Source organism: Labeo rohita, chromosome 17 (assembly GCF_022985175.1).
Source record: "Labeo rohita strain BAU-BD-2019 chromosome 17, IGBB_LRoh.1.0, whole genome shotgun sequence".
Classification (NCBI taxonomy): domain Eukaryota; kingdom Metazoa; phylum Chordata; class Actinopteri; order Cypriniformes; family Cyprinidae; genus Labeo; species Labeo rohita.
Window position 1 is genome coordinate 249,680 of NC_066885.1, and position 23,764 is coordinate 273,443.

A 23,764-nucleotide genomic window follows, 5' to 3' on the forward strand; every position below is an offset into this window, starting at 1 on the left:
ACTCAAAAAAAGTTTATTCAACATGAAATGTTAAAGTTAGATATTTGAGTTGAATCAACTTCAAATTTTAAGGCAGCTGGGTTACTTACCCATCTGTTAGGTTTAGCAGACACAAATATCTAAGTTGTTACTTAGTACAACTTCAATTATTAACAAATTGGTAACAAATTATTTTAAGCTGACTCAACAAATTGTGTTTTTTATTTTTTACAGTGTAATGAAAGCCAAATTTGAAACACTTTCTACGATACCAGTATTCTTTATAGACCCTTGAACTTGGCCAATTTGATGTCATCAGCCCATTTCGTGTCATGGTTTCTACGCTGCCACGGAGGATGTGTTAAATTGGACATTAGGCCTTGATATTAGAGGTAATACAATAAGAAAAGCCAAATTCTGAGCAAGTACATCTCTGTTAATTCATGTGCATCCATGCTCTCATTTTATTCATAGTGATGCACAAAGGAAATAGACTATATAAACCTAGAAACTGCAAAAATGTGCAAAAAATTCTCATGTGCATGTTAGTTGTTTCTCGAGGGCACAAAAAAGTTTCTTCACAAAAAAGTCTATATTTTTAATTTTTTATTTTATTTTAGGGACTCTGTATGTTGTCACTTTGAGAAAATCAATGAATAAAACCCTGAGAAAATAAAAATATTTACAGATGACTGTGCTATATACCAAATATAGAGTTGAAAATAATGCTCTATTAACCATAAATGTTAAATATGGTCTGGAAATCGACTGAGAGGTTTAGAAATTTGAGTCTGGAGAAGTATGGAATTTTGAAATGGAAAATGGGTAGGAACCCTGACCTGATCTAAACCAGGTTGGATTTGTTTGATTTTTGTCAACTCTAGACCTGTTCTCCCTGATAATTCATTATCGAATTCTACGTCCTCACGCTATGAACTATAATAAATTTATACTTTGATCTGAGCATAATGAAATGATTTAGTTCATCCAGTCAGCATTTACTCGTCATCACATTCATTCAAATCATTCAAATATTAGTTCTTTTCCACTCGTTCACTGACCCTTTACACAATAAGTTATGTTTAAGAAAAAAAGGACACAAGTTTCTGCCTGATTCTCCTTTATTTATAGTTTTCAGTTTAAGTGCTTGAACATTTTGAGTATTCAGAGTTTTGTTTAAAACGTACATTCCAAGCAAATCAATTTTAAATGAAGAAACATGTGATATAATCACTGTGTGCTGTTTTTACTACGACAGATCACACTGTTGCAGAACCTGCTCTGATTTGCGCTTCAGATTCTAGTTTTCAGGTTTTGGGGTGATGACGCGGCCCCAGAACAGGATGCTCTCTGTGGGGTTGTGGCGGATGAAGAAAAGGAAGGGGGGTTCTACAATGAAAGACTCACTGAATTTTTTATGGTGATGAGTCTGGACAACTCCACCACTGCCTCCATCTGCCCCTGTGCCATTCTCGTCCACCTCAACAACACACTCATGCACCATTTTGGACAGTTTCAACTTATCAGCCAGGCCAGATAAATCACACTTATCACTGAAGAGGTCTTTTATTCCCAGAAGATTCAGGGTCTCCTCCATGTCATATTCCTTCTTCAGCGTAAACATGGGCATTTCAACATATGTATCTGTGTGACTCATATTGTCCGGCTGAGTCCACACCAGAATCTTCTCATAAGTGATCGAGTCTATCAGCTTAGAGGAAGGAGAGAAAAATAAGAGACAGACAGGGAGAGACTTTTAATTGTTTCCCATTTCATGTTAAACCGACACAACAATCCAAATTTTCATGTAGACTTTATCCTAGTGATGCAGTTCCAAGTGAAGTAAAAGCAGTAAGGGAGGTTCAGTTGCTGTTCATGTGACTGCCTGTTTTACCTTTTGCAGGTCAGTGCCCTCGTTTGGAAGTATAACAAACATGCTCAGATGTTTATACTCATACGGGATCTCCAGAATCCAAGCTTCAGGGGGAGATTTAGGGTAATCCACATGATGTCTGTGTGGGATAGTACCCAGGGGAATTTTATCCTCCTTACCCATCATTAGCCAATCACCTCTTTTGTCCTGACATGAAAACACAGACAGATTGGACATTAGTGACACTGTTAGCACTTGAAACTCTGCTTAAAAAAAAAAAAATCTAACTTTACAGGGATAGTTCACCCAAAAATGAAAATTACCTCGTGGTTTACTCACACCTCAAGCCATCCTAGGTTTATACAGTATGACTTTCTTGTTTCAGACGAACACAATCAAAGTTATAATAAAATTGATCCTGGCTCTTCCTAACTTTAGAATGGCAGTTTGTTTGTTTGTTTATGTTTAATGCCATGCCAGCTTCTGTGGCTATTTTCATTTTTTTAAATAATTTACAATTTATTTTCTCTAAAAACTCTAAAAGTATTTGGCTGAACTCAACTCCAACGCATGGCGTAGAACATAACGCAAGTGTTCTGAACTGTGGTGTTTCACATTCTTTATAAGCTGTGGTCCGCCAGAAGCTGGAAGATAAAGTTTTAAATATGGATATATGTATTTTTTTTTACAAAAACCCATCGATTAATTTCCTTTAATTATCCCCCAGAGACTGTGGAGTAGTTTTATGATGGATGGATGGACTTTTTTGAGCTACAAAATCTCACCCCCCATTCACTGCCACTCTTGAAGGACCAGCAGCAGCACATCCTCTTGTACCACTGTTTGAAGAATTTATCTTCCAGAATCTGACAGTAAGTTTTGGAAGATCTCTGCAAGACGGACTTTTCAGGATAGGAAATGGTTTAAAAATGATCTTCCAAAACCTACTGTAAGATTCTGGAAGATAAAAAAAAGAGGATGTGCTGCTGGTCCTTCAGAAGTCACTCTCAGTCTGTCTGTCTGTGAAGCAGTCTTCAGTCTTCATCAGTCTTTGTGTATTTTGCAAAACTTCACTATGTGATACTTATGAAGTGGGGGTGATTTTTAGGATTCTTTACCTAACCTAAGTCTCTCTGACAACCAGAAACCTTGCACTTCTGGATACTCTAGGTAGGTCGCAGTTCTGGAAAATGGTGGCGATGGAGACTAAAAGGGTTTTTTTTTTTTTTTTGAGACAAAAAGGTTCCTTAAGGTTTTGCATGTAATTCTTCACCTTAATTCTTAATTCCTTTGCAGTTAACACATGCATCTTTTTTTTTTTCTCCATCTGTTTTGTTCGGACACAATGAGCATTTTTCTGTCTAATGGCCATGCATTGACTTTGCAGTTTCTAGTATTGCATTAGTATCGCATCCTTCTCATGGGCATTTAATCATTTTTGACCTTTCAGTCCGAGTTAAATCTCTTTTTTGGCTAATTTTATCTGTAAAAAAACCCCTGCGTAATAATTATGCACACCTGAAAATAAGGCATTTTTCCACTTACAGCCTTCATGAACAATTATATATCACTTCTAAATGATGGATCTTTCTCACATTTCCAGCTTTCTTATCGCTGAAGTCGCCAAAGTTGGGTAAAATCCGAGGCCAGTGAATGGGAGAGTACCACAAATATATATTTTTTTGCATTCCCATTTGCTCAAATAACAAAAGAAAAACTACACAACAGTGTTTTCACAACTTTCAATCAAAGGAAAAAAATTGAGCTAGACTGATATCGGCAGTCAGAAGAGAGAACAATGTCAAATTTACCGTCATTAGAAACACCCTCACATAGTGTTAACTAGTTTTTTTTGTAACTTGATGAAAAGGGGATATAATACAAAGTATAGTGTTATAAATGCACATACATTGATGTGCAATTGGTAAAAAGAGCTTGGAAAAAAATATGATCAAAAGATTTACTTGCATAATAAGTATGCACTCACTGTACAAATTTCATTCATACACATTTCAAAAAATGGAATGAAAAGAAATGAAATGAGTAATTGGTGCTGTTTGACACAGTAACAAGCTGAGAAGTGCACATAGATGTAGATCATCCAGCTTTAGCATTTTAACATTTTTAGCAGACAAAGTTGAATTGTGTTGACAAAGTTACCTTTATTTCAAATTGCTTGGCCCAGTTCTGCTTGAACTGCATTGTGTTGATAAGAGTAAACCTTTTGTCCTCAGACACATCTCCTTGATGCAACAAATGCATAAAATTAGTGAGAAATTATGAGAAAGTGGTCTAATAGACTATAGTCTAATAGTTGAAAACAAATACACTTTAATTGAATTACCATCAGTCTTTGTCTTCACCCAGGCGTTGATCTGTTCTCTCGCAGCATCAGGATTCGTCTTGAAGTCAGCATTCCTCAAGCTGCCGAAACACCACTCCTCACATTCGTCTAGGAAATCCTAACATCGTCAGTAGAAAGAGAGGGAACGTGGATTACAATAACATCTGTGTTCTGACCCAGGCGTCTCTTTGAATGATCATTTTGTCATCTGTCATTTTCAGGAAGTAAATGAAGCATTTGCTGTGTTTTCTCAAACAACTCACATCATTAAATTTGACTGTCTGGTCTCCAGACCAGCAATTCACCAGCTGCAGGCTTCTCTTTTTTTTATCCTTGTACTCCCCTTCTTTGTAGAGCTCCTCATACAGACAGTGGTACATAATTTCCATTTTGCCAAAGTGGAGGGCCTTAAGAGAAACACAACAGGATATTGTTTAATATTGAGTTCAGAGAATTTGAGACTGTGGAGTGGGGAGTGTTTTGAATTTAACAATGAAGAATCGCATATGCAAATGCATTAAACGGGACCTGCTACGCAAAATTCACTTTTGCATGGTGTTTGAACATAAATGTGTCAGCAGTGTGTTACACAACCACCAGAAAATTTAAAAAATCCACCAACTCCTGTTTTATATTCCCCATAAATCATAAACGGTGTCTCAAAATGAGCTGTTGCATTTTCTGTGCGCTGTGACATAATGTAACGACCGCTGGAATCTGTCCCGTTAGCTTAGATCCTCCCCTGAGTGAGCGGCACACAGCCTGCCATGTTTATCTCCACACCACAAACACAACTTATGTCAGCTATAAACAATCTAAATGTTCTGTTGTTGGCCGTAAATACAGATTACATTTTTCCACACCATTGCGCTACTTTTGCATCGCATTTTACAGCGTCTTGTGCAGAAAACGACATTCTAAAAATGCAGCGCTCAAGCTAAAAGTAGTTAAGAAGTATGAATATTAATTGCCCTGAATGGGAGAAAAAAAATGCAAGGTCTGTGTTTACATTTAAAATTAAAAAAGCAGCGCAGTAGAATGCAAAAATGCATTTTGTGGAAAAGGCCCTATGATGTTTTATGATCACTGATCATAACCTAGATGTGCTCTGTTTGACAGAAACCTGGCTAAAACCAGATGATTACATTATCTTAAACGAGTCTACTTCTCATGATTACTGTTATAAACATGAGCCACGTCTAAAAGGTAAAGGGGGAGGTGTTTCTACAATTTATAGCAATATTTTCAGTGTTTCACAGAGAGCGGGCTTCAAGTATAACTCATTTGAAGTAATGGTGCTTCATGTAACATTATCCAGAGAAGCAAGTGTTAATGATAAATCCCCTATGACGTTTGTACTTGCTACTGTATACAGGCCACCAGGGCACCATACAGATTTTCTTAAAGAATTTGCTGATTTTCTATCTGAGTTAGTGTTGAATACAGATAAGGTCTTAATAGTAGGTGACTTTAACATCCATGTCGATAATGAAATCGATGCACTGGGAGCAGCATTTACAGACATTTTAAATTCTATTGGAGTTAGACAACACGTGTCAGGTCCCACTCATTGTCGAAATCATACTCTAGACTTAATACTGTCACATGGAATTGATGTCAATGCCGTTGAGATTCTGCTGCAAAGTGATGATATCTCTGATCATTATCTAGTCTCGTGTATTCTCCAGATGACTAAAACTGTAAATTCAACTCCTTATTCCAAGTATGGTAGAACCATCACTTCTACTACAAAAGATTGCTTTCTGAGTAATCTTCCTGACTTATTTGAATTCCTCAGCATGTCCAATAGCTCAGAAAAACTTGTATGATGTAACAGCAGCCCGGAAAATGGAGCGCAGCTGGAGGAAAACAAAATTAGAGGTTTTTCGTACTGCTTGGCGGGAATGTACCCTATCGTATAGAAAAGCGTTAAAAACTGCAAGATCTGACTACTTTTCAACTCTTTTAGAAGAAAACAAACATAACCCTAGGTATTTATTCAATACAGTGGCTAAGTTAACAAAAAATAAAGAACCAACAGGGACTGACTGTGCCCATCAGCATAGCAGTAATGACTTTATGAACTACTTTACTTCTAAGATCGATACAATTACAGACAAAATTGTCACTATACAGCCGTCAATTACAGTGTCGCATCAGATAGTGCGCTATAGATCTCCTGGGGAACAATTCAACTCATTCTCTACTATAGGTCAGGAAGAATTGTATAAACTTGTTAAATCATCTAAACCAACAACTTGTATGCTAAACCCTATTCCATTTAGGTTACTAAAAGAGATGCTTCCAGATCTCATAGATCCTCTATGAGATCTGGAATATTATTAATTCATCACTGTCATTAGGATATGTCCCCAAAACCTTCAAACTGGCTGCTATTAAGTGAGTCATTTCTTACTGCTAAATTCTGAAAAAACAGAGGTGCTAATTATTGGGTGGTTGTTCTGCTCGCTTAATAAACAAACTCCAGCTGGTCCAAAATGCAGCAGCTAGAGTTCTTACTAGAACCAGAAAGTATGATCATATTAACCCGGTTCTGTCAGCACTGCACTGGCTCCCTATTAAACATCGTATAGATTTTAAAATCTTGCTAATTACTTATAAAGCCCTGAATGGTTTAGCTCCTCAGTACCTGAGCGAGCTCTTATCGCATTATAGTCCCTCACGTCCGCTGCGTTCTCAAAACTCTGGCAATTTGATAATACCGAGAATATCAAAATCAACCGCGGGCGGCAGATCTTTTTCTTATCTAGCGCCCAAACTCTGTTCTTAATGCATATATACATCATGAGAAGAATGGCCAAACGTGATTGATTTTGTAGAAATAATAGATTCACTTTAAAACATTCATAAACATGACAGTTTCTATAGAGTTTATATAGAGTTGTTTGGAGGTTTGAACGCACCTTTTACATCTGTTCAAGAGTGTCGTTCTTGGCACCCAGGAGGACCAGGCCCAATGCAGAGGAGATGCTCAGGGGTGAGAATAACACATTCTCTTGCGGCTTTGCCTTACAGAGCTCTTTTAACAGGTCAATGGAGAATTCTGGGTTTGCCAAAATCACTGGTTCAATGTCTGGGTTCATTTTGTTTACAGCCTAGAATGAAGAGAATTCAATTTAAACATCATGTAAGACCAGTACAGAAGTACACGAATAGAAAAAAAAAAAAAAAAAAAACTTTACATTCTGTTCAAACCACGGACGAGCAACATTTATATCACCTGATGTGTTCTCCTAATATGTGAAAAGTCAAATGTAGAATAACCCTAACCCTAATGTAGAAATTCATATACTATCACAACAGCAGAACAGCCCAAAGACAGTGCTTTAGCATAAAAAAAGAAAAAAATGAAAGGAACACTCTTTCCCTCTCAGTGAAAAAGGTTTTCAGTTTTCATCCTGCTCTGCCACACCTGTAATAGCTTATTTAATTTTACATCCATACTCTGCAGAAGTTCAAGTCTGGTGGAAAGTGACAGCAAAAAAACCGCAGCTAAAAAAAAAAAAAAAAAAAAAGAAATCAAATCAGTGTTTGTTGTGCCCACAATTTGCCTTCAGAATACCAGCTGCTTGATCTGTAGTGTCTGTTTCACAAAAATCTCAGGATTATTAAATTATTTGCAAAATAAATGTTAAAATTAATGAGGTGAACCTGAAATTAAGATATAAAAGTACCATCCTAATTCAAATGTTTTATGAAACATTTTGCACAGTACATGTAAATCAAATGATCAAATATTACATCTTCTGTTATAGTTTCACAAGCCTCTGAAATACTCACTGATGCAAAAAGCGATGTTTCGATCTCTTCTTGATATGAGGGTCTGTTTTCACTGCCCAAATGTCTCTTTCTTGTTCCCTCATTGCATATATATAGACCCTTGGGTGGGGTGAGGTGGGGCAGGTGGGCTTCTTAGGAAAGAAGAAGTTTCTTAAGAACTTCTTGTGAAATCAAAATTCTGGGTAATAAAGGATTGCGTGTGAAAAGGATTGCATGTAGTTTCATACTTTTCGAACTCTTTCCTAATAACTTGTAAGATGTTACACCTGGCAAGGGTAAAGAACACGACTCCAATTACATTGATGATAAAACAAAAATAGAGCAACAAAATGAATCTGCAGATTGTCTTTTTACAGATTTTTACACCATCCTGTTGTGCTTCTTTACAAATATCAGTGCACCAGTGGAAACAAGAAAAGACAGTTTATGCTGTTATGTTTATTAGATCATGCAGAGTATGCTGCTAAAAACAGATTCTACTAGAACAAGAAATCTAGGAAAATTGGTGCTGTTCTGTAGGGAAATGATGCGCACAACAAACATTTTTCTTACTGCACAAAAACTCTTTACAGCTTTTTTCCCACCAGGTGGCTGTAACTTCTGTAGAGTATAGATGTAAAATGAGCACATGCAGATTACAAGTGTGAATACTGAAAACACTTTTCATGGTAAAGATTGTTCCCTTCTTTTCACAGATAAAGTGCTTTCTTTGGACTGTTCTGCTGTTTTGATTGTGTATAAAAATGTATTAGGAATTAGGAAATTCGACTCTAGGTTTGCGGTCAGTGGAATCAACTCCCAGAATCGACTGGTTTCAAAAACTGATTAATTCAATTCAAATGTTTGAAATGTTTAACTTGCATTTGATGATATGATGTCATCAAATGATATGTGTGTGCAAAAAAATTACACTATCAGCGATTTCTGTAAATGTAAATTACACTGTACTTTACTGTAGAACAGTTTTACAGTATGTTACTGTATTTTAAAGGTGCATTATGGGAAATATCCTCTTGGCGCCATTAAAACACAGTAAAAAAAATGAGCGCAAAAGCTGACCAATGACAGAAAAGCTTTTTTCTTCCCCTGGGAAAGAAGAAAAGGAAGAAGCACACACAAGAACCTCACAGCTACAAGCAAATGTATGTATAATATTCCTGCTTTTTCATGACATATTTAATGTAACGCTAGCAAAAAAACCAACAACAACAACATTCGTCTGCAAACACTGTGTTGTCTCTTTGGAGACATTATATGCATTTATTAATCATGCCAAAGCGCACCAAAAATTGGCGAACTTCAGGTTTTCATGTACGTTACAATGCCTGAATGCTCATGCACGTTTTAAAGCCTCTCTGCACTTCAGTCGCACATGTACCGCGAAACACAGAAAGGCCGCAAAACTAACGAACTGATCTGAACACATCTGAATTCTAGATGGCTGTACATTTGTGTCGACTAAATTCTTCAGCCCTTGTGAACACTGAACAAAATGTAATGTCCAGTTAGTGACTGTAAAACGCATTTTAGAGTGAAGTTATAATATTCAGCACACAGCATCAATGTGATTTTGGGAAATCTGTGTAGATATTAATGTTACTGTGCTTTCTGCTGCTGTGCCAGATGTGAATACTGATGTAGCTGTCCTGTTGTTGATGGCCCACTTCAAAAGAAGCAGAGGATTTGCTGTTCCTTTTAGCCAGTGTACTTTGTATAATTGACAAATGATAATTTCTATAACTGACACTTAGAAAAACTCTGTGTTTGTCACAATAGCAGATGCACTTCCTTCTACTCTGATCATGCTTGCTAAGATCTTTTAGAACATGATTTAGTGATGTTAAAAGTTTTTCTTTTTTCTTTTTAAATAAACCATTTGTCACACTTTATTCATGGCTCTCTATGTCTAACTTTCTACCTAGCATCTTCTCAAAAAATTGTTAATAGCAATTAAATGATGATAGAATTGCCATTTTAACAAATGAGAAAGGCTCCAACATCTACGTATTTTTACTGACACCATAATCAAATGTGAAATGTTTTTTTGTTAAGTTATAAATATCACTATTGATTCTTCTTTTTTTAGGAGATTTAATTCTACAAAGCAAAAAAATGGATGCTGGCGATTGAAGGCATAGTCTTCTTTCCTGTGACTGACCTACCAGACACGTCCTCTGCATTTGCTGTTCTTTTCGTTTATGAAGTCATGGGAGAATATGCATTTTTGAGTAAACAATCCCTTAAAGGAATAGTCCACCCAATAATGAAAATTGTCATCATTTACTCACCCTCAGGTCGTTCCAAACCTGTATGCACTTGTTTCTTCTGTTTAACACACGCAAAAAAAGATATTTTGAAGAATGCTGGTGACCAAACAGTTTCAGTCCCCATTGACTTTCATTGTGTTTTTGTCTGTATAATGGAAGTCATCAGGAACTGAACACCAACATTCTTCCAAATATCTTTTTTTCTGTTCCACAGAAGACAAAAGTGTATACAGGTTTGAAACGACATGAGGGTGAGTAAAGAATGACAAGAATTTTCATTTTTCAGTGGAACGATCCCTTTGTTAGGAGATTGTTCACTAGTGATGTGAGATTTAAACTGGTGTTGAGAATAAATGCGCGTGCCAGATGAAGCCTCGATTCAGGGCTTGTGCTTTTACCGTAGAAATCACGTGACAAATGACAAACGAAAGCCTGTTCAAACTCGTCATATCTTACGAGTACATTTACAGTTAAACTTATTTAATTACATTTCTATATACCCATTCATACAAGTAATATGAATACAAATTATTTTATATGTGCACGTATGGAGTGTGTGGTGATGCTTCTTCCGACGGAGCTTCTTTCATAGGCTTTTGGCTGCTTTTTTTTTTTTTTACTAACCAACAGATAGAGCTGTTTTCGACACTCAAAGCTTTGAATCTGTGCCCGAAACAGTCAGAGGAAAGTCTTAATTTGCCCATCAATATTGCTCACTCAAAAATACAAAATTCTCTCATCACTTGCTCACCCTCATGCCATCCCCGATGTACATGACTTTCATTCTTCTGTGGATCACGAACAGAGATTTTTAGAAAAATAATCCTATGTCTTATGTTAATAATCTTCTGTTAAATAATCTATGTTCATATAATGCAAGTTGATAGGTCCCTCATAGTTGATGCTTCAAAAACCACACAAAAAAAACACAACGGCAAAACTATAGATGTTTGTGAGATTAATACAAATATTTTAAAATTTTAAATAATAAACCATTGCTTCTGGCAAGATGTCAAACATGGGTGAAGTGATGAGGACACACACAGGATGTCACTTCTTGGACAAGCTTCACAATGTGCTTGTGCCATACTTCACAACATGCTGACATTTACGTCAAACAAACACTTGAACACGTGTAGGACACTTGCCTGGAACCAGTGGTTTTTAAAATTATTTTTTGAACAAATATTTAAACGTTTCTCACACACAACTATCCTTTTGCTTCTTTCTTTTTCTAAAAATCTCCAATTGTGTTCCAAAGTAGAAAGCATATTTGGGATGACGTGAGTGTGAGTAAATGTTGAGAGAATTACAATTTTTGGGTGTTGTGTCTTCCTGGCATACAGTAACAACAACTGACAATTTGAATTAAAATAAAATGAACTGTGTACTATTCTGTTTATTCTTCTAATGAATTCATAACAGTTTGTTTGTCCATCTACTCAAAGTACACACAACAAAAAGTGCATAAAGAAATGAAATTAATCTGTATACAATCACATACAAACATTGATCATCCAAATACGTAGTGTACATCAAATGTGGTAAACAGAATCTCAAACATGCTTGAGAACTGATTAGGTGTCTTAAACCACTCGAATCATATGTCTTTATGCACTTTTCGAAGCTAAAAGACTTTGGTTGCCTGGATAGACAAAAATGAAGAGAGAATATTAATATCATGTGTTCTGAAAACAAACCAGAGTTTTATGGGTTTGTAACAATATAGTAAATGATGACAAATGATTTCATTAACTCATTCAACTAATGCTCTAAAAAGTTTTTACAAAGAGAATGAAATGAATATGAATTGAATTAATTATTTTTTATGTGAAGGTTCATTGAGAGGATGGTGCAACAGAGAAACTCTGGCCTGAACCCTCATGTGTCGTCCTTCATTAAGGAGTTTGTGGATTTCAGCTGGCAAAACTATTAATCCACTAAGGGCAAATGCATTCTACACAGGAGAGTTTTTGTGAATTTGTATGTTTTTAAGATTGTTCTTATAATTGAATTTGTTCCTGTTTTTTTTTTTTTTTTAATTGCAGTAATATACAAATATTATGTATAAATGTTACTGCAGGTTTGGGAAAAACAGTGTTGCAAGGATAACAAGTGAACAATTAAACATTAAAAGTTACACAGTTGTCATTGCTTATTTTTAATTATTTTATCTTGTATTGCAATATATTACTGGGGAAAAAACAAAATTACTGTATATTTTACAAGTAAAATACAGTAAGAATACAGTAAAAACTACAAGAACAGTATACATAATATAAATACATTTACAGCAAGTTAAAATGGTGAACTGCTGCCAGTAAGTTACTGTAATTTCCACAGGAAATTTTTAAAAAAATTTGGCTACACTCATCATTGGTGTAAAAAAGGGCTATAACCAAGTCGGTAAAATTAGACTGCCTCATTTTGGGCTAAAAGCAAACTGCACATACTAGCAAACAATGACCTGGCGGTCCAGGTTGATTATTCGTAAAAACAGTAAAAAAAAAAAAAAAAAAAAAAAAAACAATTATATATATATAATAAAATATATATAATAAAAAATATATACTAAACTATAAAAGTGTCACTTTGTCAAACTATCACACTTTCAGGGTGGCATTTTGAATCTATATGAATGGGTCAAAGAACTGCACTTACACCTGTCGTTTACAGTGCTCCAGCGTTTTCGACCATCGAAAACAGACTTTTGAAAATGCTGCAGACCCTGTTTTAGTTTAAAAACTCTGTGGGTGCATTTTAGTGTAAATGGACCAAAACGGAGCCTTTGCTCCCACATTTGCTCTGCGTGGCAGAGGGAGAGAATGGTTTAAGGAGAGACACGTGAAAGGTGGGGTGGATGCGGTACCTGGGTGGGAGCTGAAGCTGATAAGTCACATCGTTGATCTGTCTCAGGATCTTGAATGGACCTATGTAGTGGGGACTCAGCTTGCGGCAGAGCAGTCGTAAGCGCAGGACGCGGGTAGACAGCCAGACTTGGTCTTCGGGTTGTTACTGGTGGGGCCGCCCTCCTTCTGGTGTCACAAACCTCTAATGGTGACGGACTGCCCGCTGGAGATGGTGTGCTGAGTCCCACACTCGCTCGCTCGGAACCAGTGGTGAACAGCTGGAACATTCGAGGGCTCCTCCGTCCAGGGGAACAGCAGTGGCTGATAACAGAGTATGCACTGGAAGGATGTTAGGCCGGTGGTATCTTGGTGGAGGGACTTCTGTGCATACTCGGCCAATGGGAGGAACCTGCTCCAGTGGTGTTGATCTTCTTGGCAGTATGACTGGAGGTAGAGCCAGAGCTCTTGGATCTTCCTCTCAGAGATACCCAGTAGCTTGAAGGAGGCTTTCAAGACATGGGAGATGAATTGAGGACCACGGTCCGACACAACCGTGGGTGTAATGAAGGCCATCTTCCACTCATCTCCTGCATGAATACGAATGAGGTTGTAGGCACTCCGCAGGTCCAACTTGGAGAACACGCACGCTCCTTGAAGCTTCTCGAGCGTGGATGGGACCAGGGGAAGTGGATAGGTGCTGTATGATTTGAGAGTTAAGCTGGCGGTAATCAATGCATGGACGAAGACCTCCATCCTTTTTGCCCACGAAGAAGAAACTCGAAGCGGCCAGCGATGTGGATGGTTGAATGTATCCTTGTTGCAGGGCTTCCGCAATGTACTCTTCCATCGCCTGACGCTCCAGGATGAATCGTGGATAGATCCGCCCTTTGGGCTTCAGGCAGCAGCTTGATGGCACAGTCCCATGGCCAGTGAGGTGGTAGACGAGTGGCTGCCTGTTTGCTGAAAACATCCTGGAACGCTGCATACTCCACTGGGATTTCTGGAGAAACTTTGGGTTCTGGACTTTCGATGTGGATGGAGGCGAGGGGTACTGAAATGGATCAAAGGAGAGGTAAGTTAGAAAGACACTGATCATAGCATTGTTTGCTCCAGCGGGCAATGTCACAGGGATCCCAGTGGAGTTCGGGAGTATGCAGATGGAGCCACGGGCATCCCAGGATGACGCTGACAGTGGAATCCTCCAGTACCAGTATTGTGGCAAAATAAAAACGACTCTCACCGGAGTAAGAGACAAACTCAGTCAGAAGTGTATGGTGTACTCGTGGACCGAAGAAGTACCTTGGCAGAGACGAAACAGCCAGTTGGAATATATATATATTTATATTGTAACGCCACGCCAGCAGAGGGAGCCCTCACCCATGAACTGACTGTTGCTGCTCCCTCTGCTGCCTCTTTGGTAACTTCCTGTTTGGTGGCCATAAAGGGAGGCCATTTCCAAACAGACATTTGCGAAGTATTGTTTTGCTCTTGCGCACTCTACCAAGCATTTATCTCTGTTTTCATTGCCTTGTTTTTGTCATTGCCACGGTTTTGTTTTATTATCATAGTTTTGCTTTTGTATTTCCATAGTTCTGTCTAGTTTTTGCTATCGTTCCTTTCCTTGTTTATTTGTTACTTTTTGGACTGCTCTCCCTGGTTTTTGGACTCTGCCTGTTTTGTGGATTACGTTATTGTGTTGCCTTCGTCACTCTGTTTGTCTGGATACTGACCCTGCCTGTCTGACTACGATCTGTAAATAAAAGCTCGCACTTGGATCTTACACGCTTCCTACGGGTCCTGCTTGTTACATATATATATATATATATATATATATATATATATACATACATATATATATATATATAAAGTTTCATAAAAAAAATATTCTTAATTGGGCTTTAATTAGAGGCACTTTTAATTAGATAGATTAACTAGATTGTTTCTAGCATGATTAGCAATTTGGTAACATGATTAGCAAGTTGTTAACATGTTGCTAACATGTTTCTAGAATAATTAGCATGTTGCTAGCATGTTTTTAACATGATTAACAAGGTGCTAACATGTTTCTAACATGATTAGCAAGTTGCTAGCATGTTTCTAGCATGATAAGCAAGTTGTTAACATGTTTCTAGCATTATTAACAAGTTGCTAACATGTTTCTAGCATGATTAGCCAATTGTTAGCATGTTTCTAGCAAGATTAGCAAGTTGTTAGCATGTTTCTAGCATGATTGGCCGGTTGTTAGCATGTTGCTAACATGTTTCTAGCATGATTAGCAATTTGCTAGCATGTTGTTAGTATGATTAGCAATTTGCTAGCATGATTAGCAAGTTGCTAACATATTTATAGCATGATTAGCATGTTATTAACTTGTTTCTAACATTATTAGCAATTTGCTAGCATGTTTTTAGCATGATTAACAATTTGCTAGCATGATTAACAAGTTGTTAACATGTTGCTAACATGTTTCTAGAATAATTAGCATGTTGCTAGCATGTTTTTAACATGATTAACAAGGTGCTAACATGTTTCTAGCATGATTAGCAAGTTGCTAGCATGTTTCTAGCATGATTAGCAAGTTGCTAGCATGTTTCTAACATGATAAGCAAGTTGTTAACATGTTTCTAGCATTATTAACAAGTTGCTAACATGTTTCTAGCATGATTAGCCAATTGTTAGCATGTTTTTAGCAAGATTAGCAAGTTGTTAGCATGTTTCTAGCATGATTGGCCGGTTGTTAACATGTTGCTAACATGTTTCTAGCATGATTAGCAATTTGCTAGCATGTTTTTAGTATGATTAGCAATTTGCTAGCATGATTAGCAAGTTGCTAACATATTTATAGCATGATTAGCATGTTATTAACATGTTTCTAGTATTATTAGCAAATTGCTAGCATGTTTTTAACATGATTATCAACATGCTAGCATGATTAACAAGTTATTAGCATATTGCTAGCATGTTTCTAACATGATTAACAAGTTGCTAACATGTTTCTAGCAAGATTAGCAAGTTGTCAGCATGTTTCTAGCATGATTGGCCGGTTGTTAGCATGTTGCTAACATATTTATAGCATGATTAACATGTTATTAACATGTTTCTAGTATTATTAGCAAATTGCTACATTGTTTCTAGCTTGATTAAGAAGTTGTTATAATGTTGCTAGCATGTTTCTAGCAAGATTTGCAAGTTGCTAACATGTTTCTAGCATGATTAGCAACTTGCTAGCATGTTCTTAACATGATTAGCAATATGCTAGCATGATTAACAAGTTGTTAGCATGTTTCTAGCATGATTAGCCAATTGTTAGCATGTTGCTAACATGTTTCTAGCAGGATTAGCAACTTGCTAGCATGTTTTTAACATGATTAGCAATATGCTAGCATGATTAACAAGTTGTTAGCCTGTTGCCAGCATGTTTCTAGCAAGATTAACAAGTTGTTAGCATGTTTCTAACATGATTAGCCAATTGTTAACATGTTTCTAGCATGATTAGCAAGTTGCTAACATATTTATAGCATGTTTAGCATGTTATTAACATGTTTCTAGTATTATTAGCAAATTGCTAGCATGTTTTTAACATGATTAACAAGTTGCTAGCATGTTTCTAGCAAGATTAGCAAGTTGTCAGCATGTTTCTAGCATGATTGGCCGGTTGTTAGCATGTTGCTAACATATTTATAGCATGATTAGCATGTTATTAACATATTTCTAGTATTATTAACAAATTGCTACATTGTTTCTAGCTTGATTAAGAAGTTGTTATAATGTTGCTAGCATGTTTCTAGCATGAATGACATGTTATTAACATGTTTCTAGCATTATTAGCAAATTGCTAACATGTTTCTAGCATGATTAGCAAGTTGCTAGCATGTTTCTAGCATGATAAGCAAGTTGTTAACATGTTTCTAGCATGATAAGCAAGTTGTTAACATGTTTCTAACATGATTAGCAACTTGCTAGCATGTTCTTAACATGATTAGCAATATGCTAGCATGATTAACAAGTTGCTAGCATGTTTCTAGCAAGATTTGCAAGTTGCTAACATGTTTCTAGCATGATTAGCAACTTGCTAGCATGTTCTTAACATGATTAGCAATATGCTAGCATGATTAACAAGTTGTTAGCATGTTTCTAGCATGATTAGCCAATTGTTAGCATGTTGCTAGCATGTTTCTAGCAGGATTAGCAACTTGCTAGCATGTTTTTAACATGATTAGCAATATGCTAGCATGATTAACAAGTTGTTAGCCTGTTGCCAGCATGTTTCTAGCAAGATTAACAAGTTGTTAGCATGTTTCTAACATGATTAGCCAATTGTTAACATGTTTCTAGCATGATTAGCAAGTTGCTAACATGTTTCTAGTATGATTAATAAGATAGACAGATAGATCGATAGTAATGGTTAGATTGAATGGGAAGCTTGACTGAGTCTCAAAGGATTCTGGGAGTTTTGACAGTCAAATCCATGCCATAATATAATATATAATATAATATAAGCCTTTACATATTCGCTTTTGTAGCTATATATTCTTGTTCACATGATTCATTTTCGCGTCTGTCGCGCGGTGTTTAATTTGAAATATCAGACACTGAACTCCGGAAGCGCGAATGAGGAACGTATAAACAAAATAAAAGTCTCGTTTAATTCCGTGTTCTTGAGGAACTTACAAAGTAAGAGTTTTCATTTAATAATTTGTGTTTATAAAACACACATTCTGTATTAAACAGCCTGTATGTATTAGTGTTATCAAAGTTAAACAGAGTATGACTGAAAGTGTTTTAAAAATAGTTCTCACTGAGACACGCGACCGGAACTGCTGTAGATGGAGCGAGTGTTTCCTGTCGGGCAGTGAGACGGTGTGACGCTGCCGAAGTGAGTCTGATGCAAGCCGAATGAATTAAATCAGCGACACAAAACGGTGCGTTTATTTATTCTTCATTGTTATTTAATGCTGAAATGATGTGGTTGTTATTACTGCTGTGAGCGCTGATCTCACACTGATCTCAGATCGGTGTTTACATGTTGACACGCGGCAGCAGAGCATATGTGAACAACATTCACTGCATTACAGGTGAAGATGTCAGATTTGAGCCCGATGGATCTGTATGAGAAGCTGACAGCTCAGGGAGACACAGTGAGGTCTCTGAAAGCGCAGAAGAGCCCCAAAGTGAGTCTGAAACTGAAATGATGATGTTCTGCTGGAGATTCATGACATGTGATGACTGACATGTGATTGTGGTTGTGATGATTGTGATGCTCCTCAGGCTGATGTTGATGCTGCTGTCCAGCTGCTGCTGCAGATGAAGCTGGACTACAAGCGTGTCACGGGTCAGGACTATAAGGCCGGATGTCCCCCGGTGGACGGTGAGATGGTGCTGGACAACGGAGCAGCGCCGGAGGATGGAGATGATCAGGTGGATCCTTGGAACGTCTCCTCCAGCAGCGCCAAAGGAGTCGACTACGATAAACTCATCGGTCAGTCCGTGTTCTGCTCATCATTTCAGTCCCTCAGCAGAACGTCTGCTGCAGATGTGTTTTCTTACATGACACGTGATGAATAAAGCATTAACGAGGTCTTTCTGCTGTTGTCAGTGCGATTCGGCAGCAGTAAGATCGATCAGGAGCTGGTGGACAGAATCGCTCGAGTCACTGGAAAAACGCCACACTGTTTCCTGCGCAGAGGAATCTTCTTCTCACACAGGTGCGACTGACGCTTCATCACACGCATCAGGATAACACAGGGGCCCGGAGACCCGCAGACAGAGGAAATAAATCAATTAAAATATTATTCAAACAAATAATTAAATAGATTGAAATTAATCATAAAAAACAGATTAAAATAAATAACAGAATAATGAAATTAAAAATAAACAAATTAAAAAATATTCATTAAAATAAAGGAGTAAACAGATTAAAATAGTAAAAAAAAGAATGTTTAAAGAAATAATAAAGATTAAAATAAATAATTAAAATAAAACATTTAAATAAATTGAGTAAATAGAGTAAAATTGTGAAAAAGGATATTTAAATAATAAAAATGTAAATAAGTAAATAAATAAAACATTGATTAAAATAAAAATAAAAAAAGTTCTATAGTGAGCACAAAAAAATCATGCCATCTGAAAGATTGAATCCTCTGTTCTTGTGTTTGTGATTCACAGGGACATGCATCAGATCCTGGACGCGTTTGAGAAGCAGAAATCCTTCTATTTATACACGGGTCGAGGGCCGTCATCAGAGGCCATGCATGTGGGTCACCTGATACCCTTCATCTTCACAAAGTGAGTCTTCCTCAGCGCATCCATGGTCAGTGCGAGTCTGTGACAGCGCTGACGTGTGTGTGTGTGTGTGTGTGTGTGTGATCGGGTCACAGGTGGCTTCAGGACGTGTTCGACGTTCCTCTGGTCATTCAGATGACGGATGATGAGAAGTATCTGTGGAAGGATCTGTCGCTGGACGAGTGTCATCGCTACGCGGTGGAGAACGCCAAAGACATCATCGCCTGCGGATTCGACGTCAACAAGACCTTCATCTTCTCTGATCTGGACTACATGGGGTACAAACACTCACGTGTGTTTAGATTGCAATGCTTTTGTGTTCTGTGTCAGTGCAGACAGCAGGTGGCGCTGTGATATCACAACTGTCTGGTTGTTTATGTGTGTAAATATATCTAAATAAATAAGTACATATACTTTTATTATGGTTCAATCCTGTAATTGCAACTACTTGATTGTTTATACTGCAACATGTAACTAAATGTGACCAGTATCACGGGTATATTTGTAGCAATAGCCAACAATACATTATTGATTTTTCTCTTATGCCAAAAAATCATTAGGATATGAAGTAAAGACTATGTTCCATGAAGATATTTTGTAAATTTATTTCCATATCAAAACTCAATTTTTTGATTAGTAATATGCATTGCTAAGAACTTCATTTGCACAACTTTAAAGGTGATTTTCTCAATGTTTAGATTTTTTTGCACCCTCAGATTCCAGATTTTCAAATAGTTGTATCTCGACCAAATATTGTCCAAATCAAACCTTTTATTCACCCTTTTGTGGTCCAGGGTCACACATTATCTGATAAATGCATGAAGATATTAAGTTATAATAGACATCAACATCATGATTTCCTGTAAAGCTGCTGTGAAACAGTGAGTATTGTGAAAATTTGCTCTGAAATAACTATACATGGATATTTTTCTTCTTGACAGGGCAAGTCCTGCGTTTTACAGGAACGTGGTCAAGGTTCAGAAACACGTGACGTTTAACCAGGTTAAAGGAATCTTTGGTTTCACAGACAGCGATTGTATCGGTGAGGAGGGTCTCTGATTAATGTCAGTCCGTCCAGTGTTTGTCCATGGTGTTTAAAGGAGAAGTTCACTTCTAGAACAACAATTCACAGATAATTTACTCACCCCCTTGTCATCCAAGATGTTCATGTCTTCAGTCGTAAAGAAATTATGTTTCTTGAGGAAAATATTTCAGGATTTTTTCTCCATATAGTGGACTTCTATGGTGCCCCCAAATTTGAACTTCCAAAATGTAGTTTAAACGCAGCTTCAAATGGCTCTAAATGATCCCAGCTGAGGAAGAAGGTTCTTATCTAGCAAAATGATTAGTTATTTTCTAAAAAAATTTACAATTTATATACTTTTTAACCTTAAATGCTCGTCTTGTCTCTGTGTGAACTCTGTTAGGGTTAGGGTACGTCTAAAAACTCCTGTCTCATTTTCTCCTCCAACTTCAAAATCGTCCTACATCGCTGCACAAGTACTGACCCAGTGTTTACAAAGTGAAAATGCAAAGATGATGAAACGCTCTTTACAAAAAAAGGTAAAACAGCGATGTAGGATGATTTTAAAGTTGAAAATGAGACGGGAGTTTTTAGACGTACCCTAACTGTATTGACCCGGATTACACAGAGTTCACACAGAGCTAGACAAGATGAGCATTTAAGGTTAAAAAGTATATAAATTGTAATTTTTTTTTTTAAAGAAAATAACTAATTTCACTAGATAAGACCCTTCTTCCTTTAGAGCCTTTGAAGCTGCATTTAAACTACATTTTGGAAGTTCAAACTTGGGGGCACCACAGAAGTCCATTATATGGAGAGAAATGCTGAAATGTTTTCCTCAAAAAACAATTTCTTTACAACTGAAGAAAAAAATACATGAACATCTTGGATGACAAAGGGGTGAGATTTGTGTACAGGAAGTGAACTACTCCTTTAATCTTGTTTCTGCAGGTAAAATCAGTTTTCCGGCCATCCAAGCAGCTCCGTCCTTCAGCAGCTCGTTCCCGCAGATCTTCGGCGACAGGACGGACGTTCAGTGTCTGATTCCGTGCGCCATCGATCAGGTGAGTCGCTCGACTCGCGTTCACGTGACCGTAGTCACGCGTGTGTCCGTGTGATCACGTGACCGTCTGCTCCTCAGGACCCGTATTTCCGGATGACGCGGGACGTGGCTCCTCGTATCGGTTATCCCAAACCGGCTCTGCTTCACTCCACCTTCTTCCCGGCGCTGCAGGGAGCTCAGACCAAGATGAGCGCCAGCGACGCAAACTCCACCATCTTCCTGACCGACACGCCCAAACAGATCAAGAACAAGGTGTGACGCTCCTCCATCAGGGGTGTTTTTGACTCGTTACACACAGAATGAACGAACGTGACATTCACACGAGCTCTTCCTGTCACAGATCAACAAACACGCCTTCTCCGGCGGGAAAGACACGATCGAAGAGCACAGGAAGTTCGGCGGGAATCCAGACGTGGACGTTTCCTTCATGTATCTGACTTTCTTCATGGAAGATGACGAACGGCTGGAGAAGATCAGACAGGTGAGATCAGACTCCGACCGCGTTCATCACGTGATGGAGCCGAAGAGCACTCACTCATTATCATTAACTAAAAATAAAACTTTGTTTTTATGCTTGTTTTATTTTGTGAAGCTGCATTTAGATTGTATTTAACAGTTAAAATATAAAAAGTATTTTTTATTAATGGTAGTAAAAATAAAACTATTCAAATAAAATTTTAGAAACTTGCCAAGTCAACATCTCATTTTCACTTACTTTATGTACTAAACTAAAACTAAAAGTGAAATTAATAAAACATATTTAAAAAAATGTGAATGCCACGTTTCATAAAAAAGAGAGAAAAAAGATTCTCTGAAGTTCTGATCTGAATCAAATGATTTGCAAACCCACTCTGAAGGTCCGGTTCTTTATTGAATTTAAAAATCCGATCCGAGTCAAATGAATCGCGAACCCGCTCCGAAGATCCGATCTGATTCAAATGATTCGCATTATATATATATATATAATCTCGATACACTGATCTGAGTAATGATTAATGAAGTTTTGTCACTTGAAACAAAATAAACTTTAACTGTAAAATAAAATCTAAATCTATTCAAATTTTAAAAACTTAGTCAACATGTCTCATTTTCATTTACTTTATGTACTAAAAACTAAAACTATAAATGAAATAAAAATTAATAAAAACTTTGTAGACAAATTTAAAAATAATTGAATGACAACAACTTATTTTATTTGAGTGAGGTGCCAATGCATAATTTCCATTTAGTTTAACGTGTACTAAAATAATTAAAACTAAAATAAAAAAAAAACTTACAAGAATGACCAATATAGACAATAAACTGTTACTTGAAATAAAATACATTTAACTGTAAAATAAAATCTAAAAGTAAAATATATTGAGATTAGTAAAAATGAAACAAATTATAAAAATAACTTGCCAAGAGAACATTTCTCATTTTCATTTACTTTAGCTTTATGTACTAAAAAACTAAAACTAAAGCTGAAATAAAAATGAACACAAATTTTGTAGACATTTTTGTGAATATACGAAGCAGTTTGTAGACGTTTAAAAATGAAAGTGACAAAAACTTGTCTATGCATCATTTTCATTTAGTTTAACTTAAAACAAATATACATATTTAAAAACTAATAAAAATTACCAATACAGTCAACAAATTTACTAAAACATTGAATTTAAAATAGAAAAAGCTAATTCAAAATATTAATAAAATGGTAAAAGTTAATGCATTAACAAACTAAGAATGAATGATGTATGTATTAATCTTTGTTAATGTAAGATAATAAAAATTTTATTTTAGTGCATTTATTTTAATATTGTTTTTAATAATTGTATTACTGAATGTTGATCTTAACCCTAAGATCAGCAAGTGCTGTAGAAGTATTGTACATACTAACTAATGTTAAAACCTTATTGTGAAATGTTTGTATAAACACTAGTGTCTGTGTGATAGTAAACTAGTTGTTGTGTTGCAGGACTACAGCGGCGGCGCGCTGCTCACCGGCGAACTGAAGAAGTGTTTGATCGAGACGCTTCAGCCCATGATCGCCGCTCATCAGGAGAGACGCAAACTCGTGACGGAGGAGGTCGTCCGACAGTTCATGACCCCTCGCAAACTACACTTCAACTAACTAGAGACTCAGTGACCACAGATCCACCCGTACTAACCTCTCGCCGTCGTCATCGTCGTGCTCTGCTCGTGTCTAATAAAGCTGCTGCCGCCCGTGACGAATAAATAATGACGCTGATGTTGTAAATGACACGTTTAATGTCATGATTACAGTACGGCTGATCCAGTGA

The 23,764-nt window shown here is 37.0% G+C and overlaps 2 protein-coding genes across 4 annotated transcripts; one reads left to right on the plus strand and one right to left on the minus strand.

Annotated features, from left to right (window-relative positions):
• Positions 1 to 1,090: 1,090 nt before the first annotated feature.
• LOC127179659 (ovalbumin-related protein X) lies at positions 1,091 to 13,261 on the minus strand. 3 transcript variants are annotated; one of them, XM_051133327.1, is made up of 7 exons: positions 13,134 to 13,261; positions 7,121 to 7,312; positions 4,460 to 4,603; positions 4,197 to 4,314; positions 4,013 to 4,092; positions 1,874 to 2,059; positions 1,091 to 1,690 (listed from the first exon to the last, which is right to left on the minus strand). In XM_051133327.1, exons 3-7 carry the CDS (start codon positions 4,583 to 4,585, stop codon positions 1,280 to 1,282), a joined length of 921 nt encoding a protein of 306 aa, XP_050989284.1. In that variant the 5' UTR covers positions 4,586 to 4,603; positions 7,121 to 7,312; positions 13,134 to 13,261; the 3' UTR covers positions 1,091 to 1,279. The 3 variants fall into 3 exon arrangements, with proteins under 3 accessions (XP_050989284.1, XP_050989281.1, XP_050989282.1); XM_051133324.1 differs by having other exon boundaries at positions 4,013 to 4,095; positions 13,134 to 13,260; XM_051133325.1 differs by lacking the exon at positions 13,134 to 13,261 and adding an exon at positions 7,998 to 8,101 and having other exon boundaries at positions 4,013 to 4,095.
• Positions 13,262 to 17,925: 4,664 nt separating this feature from the next.
• On the plus strand, positions 17,926 to 23,721 carry LOC127179657 (tryptophan--tRNA ligase, cytoplasmic). The gene is made up of 11 exons (XM_051133322.1): positions 17,926 to 18,035; positions 18,189 to 18,284; positions 18,382 to 18,592; positions 18,710 to 18,818; positions 19,279 to 19,398; positions 19,491 to 19,673; positions 20,337 to 20,437; positions 21,371 to 21,483; positions 21,561 to 21,734; positions 21,823 to 21,963; positions 23,440 to 23,721. The coding sequence occupies exons 2-11, from the start codon at positions 18,195 to 18,197 to the stop codon at positions 23,593 to 23,595; spliced, it is 1,398 nt and encodes a 465-aa protein (XP_050989279.1). The 5' UTR covers positions 17,926 to 18,035; positions 18,189 to 18,194; the 3' UTR covers positions 23,596 to 23,721.
• Positions 23,722 to 23,764: the final 43 nt, after the last annotated feature.